At 36.8% G+C, this 17,048-nt stretch overlaps 3 protein-coding genes and 1 long non-coding RNA gene across 4 annotated transcripts; all 4 read left to right on the plus strand.

Moving 5' to 3' along the window:
• Nucleotides 1-1,063: 1,063 nt before the first annotated feature.
• On the plus strand, nucleotides 1,064-4,505 carry LOC109182285 (ubiquitin-conjugating enzyme E2 variant 1D). The gene is made up of 4 exons (XM_019332413.1): nucleotides 1,064-1,294; nucleotides 3,025-3,164; nucleotides 3,673-3,798; nucleotides 4,147-4,505. Exons 1-4 carry the CDS (start codon nucleotides 1,261-1,263, stop codon nucleotides 4,285-4,287), a joined length of 441 nt encoding a protein of 146 aa, XP_019187958.1. The 5' UTR covers nucleotides 1,064-1,260; the 3' UTR covers nucleotides 4,288-4,505.
• A 1,746-nt stretch (nucleotides 4,506-6,251) lies between these two features.
• LOC109182215 (probable CCR4-associated factor 1 homolog 9) lies at nucleotides 6,252-7,373 on the plus strand. Its single transcript, XM_019332324.1, has one exon. The coding sequence runs from the start codon at nucleotides 6,391-6,393 to the stop codon at nucleotides 7,273-7,275; it is 885 nt and encodes a 294-aa protein (XP_019187869.1). The 5' UTR covers nucleotides 6,252-6,390; the 3' UTR covers nucleotides 7,276-7,373.
• Nucleotides 7,374-9,532: 2,159 nt separating this feature from the next.
• On the plus strand, nucleotides 9,533-10,894 carry LOC109182217. Its single transcript, XR_002054342.1, has 2 exons — nucleotides 9,533-10,692; nucleotides 10,830-10,894. It is a non-coding gene; the product is annotated as an uncharacterized LOC109182217 (long non-coding RNA).
• Nucleotides 10,895-14,002: 3,108 nt separating this feature from the next.
• LOC109182216 (transcription repressor OFP15-like) lies at nucleotides 14,003-15,087 on the plus strand. The gene has a single exon (XM_019332325.1). The coding sequence runs from the start codon at nucleotides 14,283-14,285 to the stop codon at nucleotides 15,048-15,050; it is 768 nt and encodes a 255-aa protein (XP_019187870.1). The 5' UTR covers nucleotides 14,003-14,282; the 3' UTR covers nucleotides 15,051-15,087.
• Nucleotides 15,088-17,048: the final 1,961 nt, after the last annotated feature.

Consider the following 17,048-nt stretch of genomic DNA (forward strand, 5'->3'; position numbering starts at 1 on the left):
AATGCCTGACGGTTGGGCTTCTTCATCCCGTCCCGTTTTTTCCCGACTGATCAAAAAGGCCCGGGCTGGGGGGCTCTTGGTAGGGAATATCCCGACCGACATAGCTTCACCACGACCGAGGAGTCTTTGTCTCTTTCTCCTTGTCTTTGCAGGTAACAGGTCGGGCTCCTTGAGAAGAACCCGGTCGGGAGCCGACCGGGAGTTGCCCGAGCGAGGGTGTCAACCCCGAGCGGTAGCCCTTCGGCGAGAGAGCTGACTAAAGACACGTGGCGGCTCTTTACATCGACAGGCAGGGCACCCAGGAGGAAGGCACGTGGTGGCTACGTGGAAGACATGCCGAGCAGCTGGGATCTTGTCTCCGGCACAGCGGCTATAAGTGCCCACAGTAGCTACAGTGGAGAGGACTTTCGGACGATCGATAGGTTGTGACTAGAGACTCCCGACCGCACTCAGTCGGTACTCAGAGCAACCAAGTAGATTGTACTTAGGAACTCTACCTTGATCAATAAAGAATTACTTGCTTTACTTGGTCTTGTGTTATTTATATTGCTTACGTAGAATTAGCAGTATCAGACTTGATAACTAGAAACTGTGATACTTTAATACGGAGTAGTTATACAAAAATATTAACCTACAAAATATATAGAATTGTAAATTATATAAATATTTAAAGAATCAAAACGTAATTTCACAAAGTATTAATATTAGATTAGATGGTTTCAAAATTCTTTCAATTACATTTTTGAGTTTGCAACCGATTTGAATGATTTAGGATTATTTTGCTCAAAATTATGTTGTGTTGACTTTTGAATGAAATAACCAATTAAAAATAAAACAGAACAATAGTTAATCGACCTGGGAGTAATTTTTTCAACAATGAATCAATGATTGTACTCAAAAGTCATGATTTTATGGGATATACTCACGTATATAAACTACTGCATCAAATATCACTATAATTGTTTATTAGAGAGTAATTTAATACCATTGGATCACAAGCTCCTTGGTTTATTGGAAACCTAGATTGTCAAAAAGTAAATAAATAATTGATTAATTTCGCTGCTACTTTATTCTGTCTTTTACTTTTGGGTTTTGGCTTTGTAGCGTTTTTATTGATTAGATTCTCTGTCTCCGCCTCTGCGCCCTCCCACTCTCCCTGCTCCACCAGCATCTATTATCTCTCTCGCTTTCTCTTCTCTTCTCTCCTCGATCAAATCGGCTTCTCCGCCCTAAACCTCGACGCAGCAGCACTGCTCAACCATGACGCTTGGCTCAGCAGGATCGAGTGTCGTGGGTGAGTCCACTCATTCCTCAACGCCGCCCTTTGATCTGCTACTTTTTCTTCGTCTCTGTATCCGATGTCGTGTCGTTTTAGGATCTTCGTGATCGGATTTTGTGTTTTTGGATTTGTTCAATAGATGTCTTACTATTGCTGATTGTTTCCGATTGCCTGTGTCGTGATTGAATCTGTGAAGCGTTTTTTTTACGTGATTGACGTGTCTGTATCGGTTTTGATTCGTGATTTCTAGCCGTTTTGGATGTTTTAAAGTGGATTTTTCGCTGGTTTCGAGTGTTGCATATTGCGTGTTAGGATGGTGATGTTCAATTAGGAAACGAGCTGCTTATGTTTAGCTCTTGATGTTTAAGTAAAGTTGGCATGAACTTCTAATTCAATAAGGTGGTGTGTTGTTTAAATATCTGCATGAATTGGCTAGGTTTTAAAGCTTTTATGATGAAGGTGCTGGTTTTGTACTAGAGTTTGTCAAGGTGGAAAGTTGTGCCAGTGGTGCCCTTTGTAGTTCAATCACTGAACATATGTGGGGTATTTGATGTTTGTGTTAGCCTGTTGTTACTGAGTGAAGGCATTTTCAGATTTATATTGATATCAAGTGATTGGAATTGAAGGAAATGGTTGTAGTTCTAATGTTTGTGCACACTCCTTATTTGATATGGCTTCATAGCATTTCCCTGGTTCGCTGTTATCATTAGTTGTGTGTTAGAAAATATGGAGAAGTTCTAGGCAACCGATTGGCATGCATGTGGAAGTTCGAAATGGTTTTTGTTTAAAACAAACTCCTGCCATACAGAAAATGCCTTAGAAATTTCATTAGTGAATTTGGCACACTTTTAGACAGCACATGCCTGAGAAAACTTCTTGTTACTAACTCCACTCAAATGCTGAGGGGAAGCATGGTGCAGCCTTATAGACAACACATGCATGAGAAAGCTGTCAAATTCATGTTTGTTGTAGTTCTACATCTGGATTCTGGTTTTCTGTTTCTTTGATTGAATGCTATCCATTAATATATTGTTCTCATTTTTGTTGCATTTGTTGTCAATTCATGGGTTTGGAAACTATCTTTTACTCTGATGGTTTTCATTTCTTTTTGCCTTGTGTTCTGAACTACTGATTTTGATCCATAATTTAGTTTAGTTATTTGGAGTAACTAGGCAAACAAGGATTATAGACTTATTTCATCTGTAGACTTGGGAGTGGGAATGCCTTTGAAAACTTATAATTAGAAGTGTAAGAACTAACTTGAAAAGATAAGGCATCTTTGTATTTGTGCTTTATCTGTCTGTTTATTTCCTAGTAATTTTAATTGCTTCCATGCTGAGTTTTGTATTGCTATTTTCACTTCTTAGAGAGTAAGAATACAATTATAAGGGTCTCAATGTTTGAGCTGAAAAAATTTGAGGTCGTATATCAGACTGTTTTATGATCATGGTGGATATAAAATGGGACATTAGGATTTATGATCTATATAAACAGACATGAAGTTATGAGATGTTATTTACTGACATGTTTATCTTTTTTCTTATTCAACCAATTTTTATATGGTAGGACATGCTGCAATCCTTAGTGATCAAGTACCTGATGCATATTTGCACATATGATCTTAATATTGTCTTTTTAACCTACATGTCTATCCTGCAGTTGGAAATCTTCACAGAAATGTGTTGATTTTTTTCAGATATTTTTTTAATTAATTCAATGTCTCAATTATTTCAATTTCCTCCCAGTCCCTCGCAATTTCAGATTGTTGGAGGAACTTGAGCGTGGAGAAAAAGGTATTGGAGATGGGACAGTGAGCTATGGTATGGATGATGGAGATGATATCTACATGCGTTCTTGGACGGGCACCATTATTGGTCCCCACAATGTGAGCAATATATTTCTCCTTCTAGACCAACTGCATTTTTGCTTTACTTGTTTTGAGGGACTAATCTTATCTTTTCATATATTTCTGTAACGCATTTCTTCTTTATTAGTATACTGGTTTTATGTCCTTTCAATTTGTTACATTTGACCTTTTGCTGCTTTTGATCTGCTTGACATGAGACCCAACATGAACTGAATTCTGTATATTTATTCTTGTTGATGCGTTATGCGTAGTGGATGCTGTAATTTCAAGGGAAATTTCTGATATTCTTATGATTTCTTTGTAGATGTTTCTTTATTAAGATTTTGCTTCTTTATGATTTATAAAGCATACATGGTGATGTGACAGAGGTGATTGTTGCTAGAAGGATTCATAGCTCAAGTTGTTGTGTATACTGTTATTTATTATTACATTTTTAATGGTCTTGAAATGATTGATTTTTACATTTATTGAATTTTTATAATTTTTATTGTGGGAACAACCCAGATTAATAAATAGCTTCTTGCAGTCTGTGCATGAAGGTCGTATATACCAGTTGAAGTTGTTTTGCGACAAAGATTACCCAGAGAAGCCACCAAGTGTTCGTTTCCATTCTCGAATCAACATGACCTGTGTGAATCATGAAACAGGAGTGGTATGCAAAATTGCAAAAAGCTGCCCATTTTGTTATATGGATTTAAGATTTTATTATATTATATTATGTTCATGAAATGCAGTTCCTTTTTTGCTATTGTAATGGGAAATTAGAGGTCCAAACAAATCTACAGATTTGAGAAATGCATTGAACTCTGGTTTAGGCCCCGTCATACGAAGCATCTTGCTGTTTATTATATACAGCATTGCATCCCTTTATACTGACCTTATAAGATAAAAATACACAGCCATTAAGAGTGTCTGTTGGATGGCATTCCATCTGCTAAAAATGTTTGCTTGTTGTTTTGTGCTGCTGAGAGTGATGCCTAATGCCTAATATGTGGTATAGGTTGAACCAAAGAAGTTTGGTCTTCTAGCAAATTGGCAGCGAGAGTATACCATGGAAGACATTTTGACACAGCTGAAGAAGGAGATGGCATCTCCACACAACCGCAAGCTAGTCCAGCCACCTGAAGGCACGTATTTCTAGTCTACAAGTCATGGAACCGTGTAAAACTGTAATTGTGTTATGGCAGTGAAAGTTTTATGCAGAGGCCAACGTCCTCTGCTGATCTATCATGCCTTCTCAATCCCCACTTCTCTGCTTTCTAGTTTCTCTGAACAACGTTATGGAACGCTGTTTCTTTAAATGGGATTTTGTGTGTGCCGAACAAGTTTGAAATTAAATATGAATCATTTCGTTACAATTTGTTTCCTGCACGCATGAACCCTTTCCATTCTATATCTCTCTTCAATTTCACAGCTTGTGTGATGACCGTGATCTGAAGTTTTGGTGTATTGTTGTCATGGTTAATAGTTGGTAGGATGGTGGTTGAAATAGATATGATTTGTTGGGATGCAGTGCATGTGAAGGGTTGTTTGTTATTCTGATTCGGTTGGATGCTTCACGTCTTTGTCATTTCATAGGCAAAGATGCATAGCAAATGTATTTATTATGGAACTGTTTATGCTTTATACCCAGTCTTATTAAAAGTAGGATACATGAATGGGGAAGATGATAGTCTTGTTGTTCAAATCAAGCACAAAACTTTCGTGTTTGGTGGGCTATTTTTCTCTAACCGATCCATTACGCCATTATTTTAACATGGAAGAAAAAGACATTTCTTTTACCCAGTCAATGGGGCCGGCGGATGGCGGTCAACCCATGTTCACATTCCCTATCAACTATAAAGGCTCACCAGTCTTCTCCATTTGAAAGAATTAAAGGTTTACCAGACGTTTTCCCTATTTAGTTTGGTGGGATGGCACAAGGCACCAAATCAAACAATAAAATAGAATTAACCCCTTTCAAGTAATCGAATGAGTAGAATATGATTCTCATACCAGAAAGTTGTGAATTTAATTCTAAAATTAACCCCTTTCAAGTAATCGAATGAGTAGAATATGATTCTCATACCAGAAAGTTGTGAATTTAATTCTTGTTGACGCTTTCTCAATCAGGTTTGCCTAATTCATTGAGTCCATCACACAAAGTCTTCTCCCATACAATTTACTTCTCTTGGACTAAAGTCAATAAATGTTGTTTTTAAGTGAAAAAAAGGAGATAATCAGGGAAAGGCACACTGAATTAGAGAAAAAAGTAATAGGTAGTATAAAAAGTTGTCATGATTTTCAAGAATTAGAATAAAATATAAACCAGAATAATTAATACGCCGAAGAATTACATTACTCCAGTGCATTTTTATAATCCACAAAATGCTAGATTATATATAAACACGTTGCTTTAACGTTTGATGTATTAAAAGAGATAATCAGATGTAACGAATATGATTTATATAATTCCAATTTAGCCCTCGATAGTGAAAATTGTGAAAGAAAAGCAAGCAAGCATGTTCAAAAGAAGAGTTTAGTAGATGAAAAGTCTAACTTAAAACTCGCTTCTAATATTAAGGTGTAACTGTGTGAGTTAGATTCTTGCAATGAACATTGAAGATTTAGATTTAGGCTGAACCTCTTTGTATGCAGGAGTATACAGTTTGCGAGTCTAATATATAGTCCAGAAAAGTCGAACAATCGAAGTTATAAGTCGGTTCTTATGTGGTATATTATGAACAATGACACAAGATTAAGCCTTTGTTATCATAGTGTTGGAGTTATGTCCAATATAATAGACTCATTGTTAGTATCGGATACTAGTCTTCTCATCTAATAGACTGATGAGTCACCATAATTTACATATCTATTAGGATTCGGGCATGGACTTGGACGAGAGAATTTCATCATTTGTGTGGGAAAAGAAAAGAAAAAAAAAAAAGGATGTGGGAGGGAAGAAGAAAAGAAAAAAAAAAAAAGGATGTGGGAGGGAAGTTAAAGAAGGGTAATATAGTAATTTGGAAGTGCGAAAGCAAGGCCAACGCAGAGGCCCACTTTGTCGAATGCAGAAAAAATCGGTTCACATTGCGCTGATCACCTGTCACCGCTCCACGTCCTTGTCCCCATCTCTACGCATATACGCTTTGTATACGTATAAAGTAACCTTCCGTATAAATATACTGTCGTTAACCCTAGCCGCTCTCACCCACCAATCGCTATCACCTCACTTCCTCGATCTGGAGTCCTCAGATTCTCTTCCATGGCCGCAGGCTCTCCGCCCCCCTCAACTCCCCCGATTCCGCCGCCCCAGGAGGCGCCGCCGCTCATAGTTGATTCCAAGAAGCCGATTCAGATCCGATCCGTTTGGGCCGAAAACCTCGACTCCGAAATCGCCTTAATCCGTTGTCTGGTTGACCGTTACTCTTTCGTGTCCATGGATACTGAGTTCCCTGGCGTGGTTTTCCGGCGGGAGCTCCGGTCTCGGGACCCGGACGAGCATTATAAAACTCTTAAGTCGAACGTAGATGCCCTTAAGTTGATTCAGGTGGGGATCACTCTAACTGATGCTTCTGGGAACTTACCCGACCTCTCCTCCCCCTTCCGCTACATTTGGGAGTTCAACTTCTGTGACTTTGACGTGGGGCGTGACGACCACGCTCCGGGATCTATTGAGCTCCTCCGGCAGCAGGGGATTGATTTCGAAAAGACACAAGCTTGTGGCGCCGATACCGCCCGCTTTGCGGAGCTGATGATGTCTTCCGGCCTCGTCTGCAACGATGACGTCACCTACATCACCTTCCACAGCGGTTATGACTTTGGATACCTGATCAAAGCCCTCTGCGGCCGCGACCTGCCCGGGACACTTGGGGAATTCCTCGAATTGCTGAATGTGTTCTTCGGGAACAAGGTTTATGATGTGAAACACTTGATGAAGTTCTGCTCAAATCTCCATGGCGGGTTGGACCGTGTTGCCAGTATGCTTCAGGTGAACCGGGATGTCGGGAAGTGTCACCAGGCCGGCTCGGATAGCTTGCTTACTTGGCATGCTTTTCAGCAGATCAGGAAGTCATACTTTGAGGACAAAGAGGCTCTTACTGAAAAGTATGCCGGCGTTCTTTATGGGTTAGAGATCTTCTCTCTGTAGGCTCTGTAGATTACGAGTCCTCGGTTGAAATTTCTCAGTTAAGCTGTACAATCCATTTGCTTAATATTAAAAAAAAAGAAAATATGGTTATAGTTTAATTGCTTCTTCCCATGATTGATCTTGATCCTGCATTTTATAGATTTTCATGTGTGTGCATTTGATCACATTGAATTCTGACTTAAAACTTGATATGTCTGTCAGCACTCTGGAGATGAAAATTTAGTAGTAGAACTTGTAAATAACACAATTTCAGATTCAAATAGCATCTAATCTCAATTAATCTCTGGATTCCTTGTGAATGTATTGATATTGAACCTTTCTCCATGTCCTTGGCTAAAAGACTTGAAACCCATAGTACTAAGGTGAAATCATTCATTGAATTCAAATTTTGCATTTTTTACATTTCTAACAAACAAGAAACAACTAATGTCAAATTCTGGGATGGGTGAACTTGTGATGAGTTTAGGTGATTTGATGTTAAATATTATTGAAGCTGGTGCTTTCTGGATTGTTTGTGATGTAAATCATTCATTGAATTCAAAGCTAACAATTTAATTTTTTTAAAAGATTTCTAACAAACAACTAAATGTCAAATTCAGAGAAGGGTGAACTTGTGATGAGTTTAGGTGCTTTGGTGTTGAATATTATTGAAGCTGGTCCTTTCGGGATGGTTTGTGATTTCATTACAAGTTGACTTGAGAAGTAAGCGGACAAAAGTTGGATAAGAATGGGTTGTTCAAAGTTTGTCTTTTTTAGGCCTTTTATTTTCCAGGTGATTTGGAATGTGTTCTGGGGATGCTGGTGACTAAATAACTCAGTGGTTCTGAAATCATGCTAATAAATTACTTAACCTTTTATGAAGTTAGGGGCAGATTACTGGGAAATGTTCATTAGAGTTGGAAGTTGATTGTCTTACTTCTCAGACTGCTTACTGTCTGTATTTCCAATGTTATCTGATTTAATGTTGATGAATTACAAGTTCAACAGATTAAAGACTTAGAACGTGATAGGTGTCTTGTAGTAATCTTTTTATTGTAATTCAGGATCTATAATGATATTTTGAAATTGTTAGGTGGATTAAGCTCAATTGGTTTCTAGCTTCTCATTATCAAATTTGTATTGTCTTTGGTTGAGGAAATGCTAATTTGGTTTGTTTCAAGAATAAAGTATGGAAATTACTGATTTACTCGGTTTTTACTTATGAACCTGCAAGATTAGGAAGTTTTGGGGTTATTAATAAATTTGGCTTCAATAAATATTTGAAATTGTGCATTTTTTAAGCACTGATGATGCAAGAAGCTACTTTTAGAAGTTAAACATGGAAGCGCTCTTCGACATTTATGATCTTTAATTCTTTATATCATGGAGGAACTTAAATAGAGCACCCGTGCTCTGCTTTCCTCTTAGATTCTTTTCTCTCCATTTTCCTAATATATGCAGAAGTACATGGTTTTATGTAATCCCGGTTTTAAACAACACGTTATATGTGATCCCATACGCTAAAAGGGGGTTCTCACTGTGCCCATGTAAGCACCATTCCTTTTAACGATTTGGTTCATAATACACTGGATATGCAGCATTATTATAAAAATCTTGTCAATGGAAATTATATGCAGGAACATTATAAAGACGCATAGGACTTGAGATGGATTGAATTTTTGGTAACCATGGGTTCAATAATGTGCGTTTATGCATCATTTGCCACTCAGCGTCCCAGCAGTCAAATGCATTGGTGATCCGAGGTGTGGTTAGGATTTCCCTGTTAGCCTTAACTACAGGCGATGTGGCTGGCAAGGGAAGTGAATGAAACAACTCTGAGGGAATTGACCAACATTGTATTCTTTGCCTTATCTATTTGGAAAGGTATGTTCTCTGTCTACTTTACTCAAGTAATAAAGCTCATTAAGGTGTAAATGCTAGATTAGAATCTGTTATGTTTGGTCCTTTAAAAGCCCTTCTGAGCTCTTAGGAGTAACTTTCTTGAATACAGTCATAAAGTGGTTTGGGGACTAACGGGATAGGCTTAATTTCTCCAAAGGCAGAGGTTTTTAGGAGAAAGGAGCATTCTCACTTGAAATATGACATTTGGATAGGATTTCTTGAACAATGATGTTTTTGCTTCATCATCCTTGAGAGCTTGAAGGTTAAACAGCAATATGTTCTAAAATCCACAATTTTCTGAACATGTTTTATTGGAAATTTATGTCAGAAAGTTGTTAGAATTTGGGTAAGATTATGTTTTACTTGGGGTTGCGCTTGCACATGTGTTTGTACATGTATTCATACTGTGAAGATGCCGTTTGCCTTTTCTCTTCCTTTCCAATTTCAAAGATGATCATATTACATCTTCAGAAGTTCATCTCATTTTGGCACTAAGGATTTATTCATTTTCATGTCATGTATTTCTACCCTCTTATTTGCCTTTCCATCAACTATAGCATCATGTAATTTTTAATTTCTTAGCATTTAAATGCATAAAAGTTATCTGTGCCTCTATGATATAACCTTTTTTATTTTCAACCATCATGCAGATTTTCTGCACCCATTTAATATCTGTCCCAACTCCCATTAGGAGTAGATTGAATTTCATTTCATAATTTTCTAAGTTTTTTGGCATTTTTCATCCACTCAAATACTCAATTTCATCAGAGTAAAGTTGAGTGGTGAAATTAAACCAAACCACTTATTGCCAGTTTGGCCAAGTTGATTAGAAGCAAAATGGTTTATTTTTGAAATAATTTATAAAAAGATCTTTTCAGAATATATTCTATTGTGATTATTTAGAATAAAAACAGAGCTTTTAGAAAAAGCCTTAAATTAGTGCTTGTTAAGAAAAGGCAAATTGTTCTCTTATTTACTCCAAAAGCCACTTTGTAAAAAACATTATTGACGTGACATATGGCTTCTTCTTGGAGTAGATAAGATTCACTAAATTGCAGGCAAACAAGCACTTACAATGATCATGAGAAGCTTGTTCTAATTTAGTCGTTTACCCTTTTTTCCATGAATTGGATCCTCGGGGAATAATTTGAATATGGTGGCTGTAAATGCTTCATGAATAATCACCCTTTGCTGTCAGCCTGTCATTTAAGGAAAATCATGATGCTCGTGTCCAATCTGGATGTACTTATGTTCTTGAATTCTTATCTAAGCCAAGTGAAATACCCTACTTACTGTGATACCCTACTTTTTATGCATCGTAGTTCTAAACTGAAATACCCTACTTACTGTTTAGTTTCTATTTTGGATGAAATTCTGTCTCTATTTCATTTAAAGAGTCATGATAGAGGCCAAGAAAGATATGGTTGACTTATGAACAGAGCAAAGCTTGGCTAATATTCCATTAATGTCTGAATGGAGAAAATGGTTTCCACTTGCCACATCCATCATGGCTGCTCTGCCCTACAAATCAATCAGGTATTTTTAGCTTTTTGTTCCAAAAATTTGATTGGTTTCACTTCTATGCATGTAGTAAAGTGATGACAGTAACATATGTATCATATTTCAACTCTTAAAATCTGGGTTATTTTGCTTGTTTGGTACTTCATCTGCAGGGTTGCATGCAGGCCATGGAAAAGGAAACCATGATATCTGCAGGATTGCACCGCAACCCCACTCACTCATATCATGTATGTATAATGTATTTATATGTTTTGTTTTCGAAACCCACCATTCAATATCTCCAATACTGTGAGACTAATCTGGATTCGACCCGAAAAGTTTGACTCCCAGACTTGACTTCACAGTTGTATTAGCAGCTCGCTTATCAACTGGATTTGATAATCGTGTTAAAGTCGAAACTACCATCCAACCCTTTCCCATGTTTAATAACTATGTTACACATGTGTGTCTCCATACATATGTTTATATATCTAGAAAGAGATGCCTAGGATGTGGTGGTGCCCACATGGACCACCCTCACTGTCAACTGTAATTGGTCCCTTATTCTGAGTATCCACACATTATATACACAGAAATTTAGTGCCATCAAAGCCATGTCTTGTAGGCTTAATATCATCTGGGCCATCACAACTTGGGTCAATCTATCAGTGTATGGTCCATCTATAATAAATGTGCAACTATGTTCGATAAATTCTAAAACTTGTGTCGACCCATTGCTGTGGCAACGTGGCATTATCTTTAAAGATGTCATTATCCTCACAAAACATGCCATTAAAATGTGTACTTTTATTCAGTTGGTTCAACCAACCAACTAATCACACTAAAGTCTTCCTCTAAGGCTATAATGCAGTGTGGAGGTTCGAATCCTACTGAAAATCTGGGAGCCATTAGGAGACCTTGATCGATCAGAGTTGATGAAAATCCCTTATGTATAGAGTGTAAAAGCAAGATTTGGGAACTTGTGATTTATCTCCTCTAACAGCTCTTGGGTAGGGGTTCTGGGGGTTTAGGATTAGTCTGACATAAGTTATGGTTGATATTAGTGTTTTCTGCACCGAATATAATTATACTTGTTTTTTTTTTTTTTTTTTTTGGATATCATTGGTATTTAATATAATCATGTATATTATTTATAGTTAATGTAAAAAATAGTGGTGCGGATCACAATATCCGAAAATATTTCAAAAATTATAATTGAGATAATAGTAAGTGGATAAAATCAACTAAGATTGCAGATGAGTATATTGAAGGAGAGTCCCTCTCATGGATGGGGTCTCCATCTGTTTCTTGGGATGCATATGCGATGCACGTGACTGATATTATTGTGTTGTATGCATCACATGATGCTCAACCCCACACGCCCACACCTCCACTCGCTATATAGTCTTTTTATGTACTCTTTGCTTCTTAATAAGTGTACTTATTACTTGTAAGTTGTAAACCACTATTATTTTTAACTTTCAAATTCATGTGCTTTGGGAGCTTTCTATTAACATTCTTGGTTTGAGCTGATCAGTTAAGATATAATGGGTAACTTAAGCTGGTTTACCTTCTTGTGATTTTTTGTCGGTTAAAATCATAGGGAGGATTTCACTCGGAACGTACCTTTGAATAGTGATGGCGGGTTTTCTCATAAATCAATATTAAGTTTAATTATCAAGTTAATATTGTAAGAACTAAGTAAGAATGTGTTAGCGGTTGAAGTGGTTTACCTTCTAATCAACCACTCTCTAAAAGGTCATTTAGATAAGTCACAGTCGAAACTAGAGAATTGAAGTAATCACATACCCGACAAAAGTTGTTATCATTAATTTTTTGTGTGTAATTCAAATCGAAGTCAAAGGCTTAAAAGTTGGTCATAGAAGTATAACTTATGAGCATTATGTTGCTGCTTATAAACTCTTTAAATTACTTTCATTATTATGCCAAAGTGACAAGGATGAAATGGCGTTTCTTGATGATAATCTAATCCCAACACAAGAAATGAGACAAAAGTACAAAGGGTACAAATAATTTTTTAAATAATGTATTTGATTTGTCCATCAATACATATGCATTGGCAAGACCTACATACCAACCCCATCACCAAAATCTTACTAGCTAATTAACTACTATGTATTGGGCGTGTGTTCAAGTTGTAAATCGATGGCTCAGTAAACAGGGTCAAATGTCAATACATATAAGGGATCTGTTCACTTTGAATATAATCCTCACACTGTCGTTATCGAAATTCAAACATTGGTTTCTCCTCCCAAATACTTTCACTTTTTATTCTTAACAATATGATTCCATGCTAGAAAAGATAATGAAAGGAAATTTAGAACTTGTATGCTCATGACTTACTAGTTTATTTAATATTTTGCTAGTATGAATTTCATATAATGGCCTTGAAAATTATGGTTTAAATTTTATAGTGTCATACGTGAAGATATTTTACGTAGGTGAATATATTTTGCACTTATAAAGTTGGATTCTCCTCTCTTTATATTTTTAACTAAGCATATAAAATGTTCGCACAAGGCTTAGCTCGGTTCAGTAAGCAGTATTTGTAGGAAGAAGAATAAGAACTAAGCATATATAATATATTTGAGTCACATCTTAAAATTTATGTCATTCACAAAGTCTGCATTCAGCAATAGGATCATGGAGAACTACCCTTACATTCAACGATTTACACTCATGAGTAGAGAACCAATATTGTGCATTAAAAACACATACCTATGGATGAGATTAGTTAAAAAAATTTAACATTCGCGTGTGCATATAAAGCATGTGCTGTATGCATATCCTATTTTTGTACACAACACACTCCATATGCACAGTTAATATTGAATTTGCCCAATTAATCTCATCCATGGATCTGATTTTTTAATACATACACCAATATTGACTCTTATGTACTCATGGAAATATATATATATATATATATATATATATATATATATATATAGTCGAGTTCCGGTGCAATGAGACCTTCCCGTGCGCATCACCAACAACACACCACTAGGTATGACTAAAAGCACCACACAGTGTTTGGAAATACATTAGTGGTAGAGAGGTATATGGTGTATTTTTTAGGTGTGTTGTGTATTTTTGTATTTCTTTGTTGTGTGTTTCTTTTACACTATACATTGTTAACATTGTTGGTGTATTTTGAAAGCCACTGCACGACTGCACGGGAAGGTCTCACCGCATTTGAACTTTTACCTATATATATATATATATATATATATATATATATATATATATATATATATATATATATATATATATATATATATATATATATATATATATATATAATGTGTCTTGGTCATTAAATATACAACATATATTGTGCATATATGAGTCCTTGTAGTTGTAATAAATTTTGTCTCCTTGATGAGCCACCACCCTCTTTCACCATTGAACTACTCAGCCTTGTAACATTAATTGCCTCATTAACAAAACCCAACCCTCTCCCAAGCCCCTCCACCAAACCTTTCTTTCTACTCTCTATTCAAACTTCCATTTTCAATTCTTCCCTCCCCACTCCCACTATTTCATTACATTCAATTCAAACCTCTCCCCCTTAGCTTAGCTTTCTTGAAAAACCTTCTCAAGCTATGAAGCTCATCCCTTTCCTCTCCAAATCCTCAGAAACCACATGGCCATGGCAGTGCGGCGTCAGCAGCCCCAGAACCCTCTCTTTCCGAGCAGATGACGCCACCGTTTTCGGCGCCTCTCAACCTTATCATCACCCCAACTTCGCCGCCGATCAGTACTCCTCCCCGGACGATGACTCCGTCGAGAAGGTCATCAAAGGGTTGCGGTCGGAGAGGCTGTTTTTCGAGCCCGGACAAACTAGCTCCAAACTGGAGGAGGAGGCGGCGGCGACGGTGGAGGAAGAATCTCCGTTCAAGGAAAGCGTGGCAATGTCCGTGGAGTCCACCGACCCTTTTCTGGATTTCAGGAGATCAATGGAGGAGATGGTGACAGCCCACCATCATCACGGCCATGAAGACGAAGAAGAATCTGGGTTGAAAGTATTGGATTGGGAGTTTCTTGAAGAACTGTTGACTTGTTATCTCAAAATCAATGGAAAAAGCAATCATGGCTATATCGTTGGAGCCTTCGTCGACTTGCTGGTTTCCCTCTCTGCTCATTCTTCATCATCTCATCCCTCAAACCACGAAAAGTCTCCGGCCGCCGCCGCCGCCACCGCCGCCATTATCCTTCCTCCATCGTCGTCTCCTTCTTCATCTTCAAGCAGCAGTAATGAAAACTGCTTGTTGTCTTGTACTAACAGCCATTCTTTTACCTCTCCTTTGTCTTTCTGCTCTTCCACTTGTTCCACTAGTCCCTGTTTGTCTTTTCCTCAGGATCGAGATTGAAAGATTCTGCAGACATCCTTTAATTCTATTTTATTATTACTATATATATATATATATATATATATATATATATATATATATATATATATATATATATATATATATGACTTGAATTATATTTGATTCATATAAAGAGAAAGAAACAAAAAATGGAGAGAGTTCCATTTATATTATACTGCTGCTTAATTCTCAAGAAATTAGTGTTGAATGCTTACTATTCTACTGCTCTCTGTATGTTTGTTTTGATGAGTTACATAGTTAATATGTTAACACAATTATGACATGGAACAAGTCTATGAGTCTAAATATAGGTTGTTAAGACACAAAATTAAGGATCCCTCATAACTCCTGTCTGGGAGATTAGTGGATAAGGTAAATTGCGAGATGTGTCTCAAATATTTATTTTTTGGTTGTAAGTATGATTACAATCCTATACAATGTCGCAGTTGCTAGCAAAGCAAAGTTTGTAAACCTATTCTTGATTGGTTGACCAGTTAGGCAATACTCTAAAGGCTTGTGTTTGGTTCTCTGTCTATTAATTAGTTGTGTTGAAATTAACTATAGATATAGATGTATTCCTAAGAGGTGAAAGAATTAGGCATATCGAAAATACTACATTTTTTTTTGAGTGTATTAGGGTTTCTATCGTCGGACACAATGATTAATTTCCTCACTGAATTCTAGGCACCTCTTTTAGGTGGGACAACTAGCCTGGAGATTTAAAACTGCTCCATACTTAAAGTCAAGGATCGAACCCTTGAAAATACTACATTAGATATTATATGTTCCACTCATATATATTTTAATTTATTCATATTTTTTGTTAATTAACTATTGATATGAATAAAATATAAATAGTTGACATGTTGATTATCTTGAATAACTATATAATCCTGTTTCTCCTAGGAGTAATCAAAACATAGAGATTGTGAAAAGAAAATTGAGAGCAGTAAGAATTGGTGTAGCAGTTGTTGGAAGATGATGGCTATATATGAATATATACAACTACTGCAAAATAATGGAGTATGGACCATTGGATGCATGGGAAAGACCACATTGCAGTTAACTAAAATATTAACTATAGCTCCCCGAAAAACAATGGTCGAGTGAGTGAAGCATAACTCTCGTATCTATCGATCATTAATTGATTATATTCTTGTCAATACTCCCTATGTCAAGTTTATAGCACAAAATCTTCCTAATGCGATTTACCTTTTCTGTGTAATTGTGAATTATTACACAAAAATGAGATTTATCTGATACACACTCGAATAATGACCGCAGATTTTTCGCTATCCGAAAGTAATAGTAATAATGACTGCACAGCCCCCAGATTTGAAATTGTTGGATGGTCATTTTCAATTGGAAAGTTACACAACACTGTGGCACAGATTTAATTTTTGGCTGGGAATTGGCCTCAACTGGTCCTGCTGTTGCAGCCTGATGAATCTGCAACTTTACCATAAGACCTAAAGATTGATGGATGACCTAAGTGAAAAATATATGACAACTTTTATCTCTATGTCCCCTTATAGCAACCTAATATGTGATATATAGGGTTTTAATTTGCTACTCTTTCTTCTAAGATAAAAATAAAAGACAACCTTTAAATTAAATTTGAATCGAAAGGAGGGAGACACGCTGAGCCTATCATCCCAGAAACAACTGAACGTCTCATGTATGGCTGTTCTCACTGGCCTGGTCGGGAGTCAAACTTGGAACCTTGTGGTTACCAAACCAACAACCAGGATATACAATGAAATACATATAATTCAAGAATGGAAGAACATTATTAAAGATATTTTGTTTAGAGGGTATGTATGTAGGGAACCTTATCATCACCCTCAATCCTCACTGGCCAAATTAAAGGGGATCTTGAGCCCTTCATAGTGATGTCTACTGGCCAGCAAATTAAATTAAAGTTTTGTAGGAAAAATACAAAGAAATGACAAATATTCTCATGGGTGAGGAAGAGGGCATGTCACTGCCACTGCACAA

The sequence above is a fragment of the Ipomoea nil genome, unplaced genomic scaffold, assembly GCF_001879475.1.
Source record: "Ipomoea nil cultivar Tokyo-kokei standard unplaced genomic scaffold, Asagao_1.1 scaffold1043, whole genome shotgun sequence".
Taxonomy (NCBI): Eukaryota; Viridiplantae; Streptophyta; class Magnoliopsida; order Solanales; family Convolvulaceae; genus Ipomoea; species Ipomoea nil.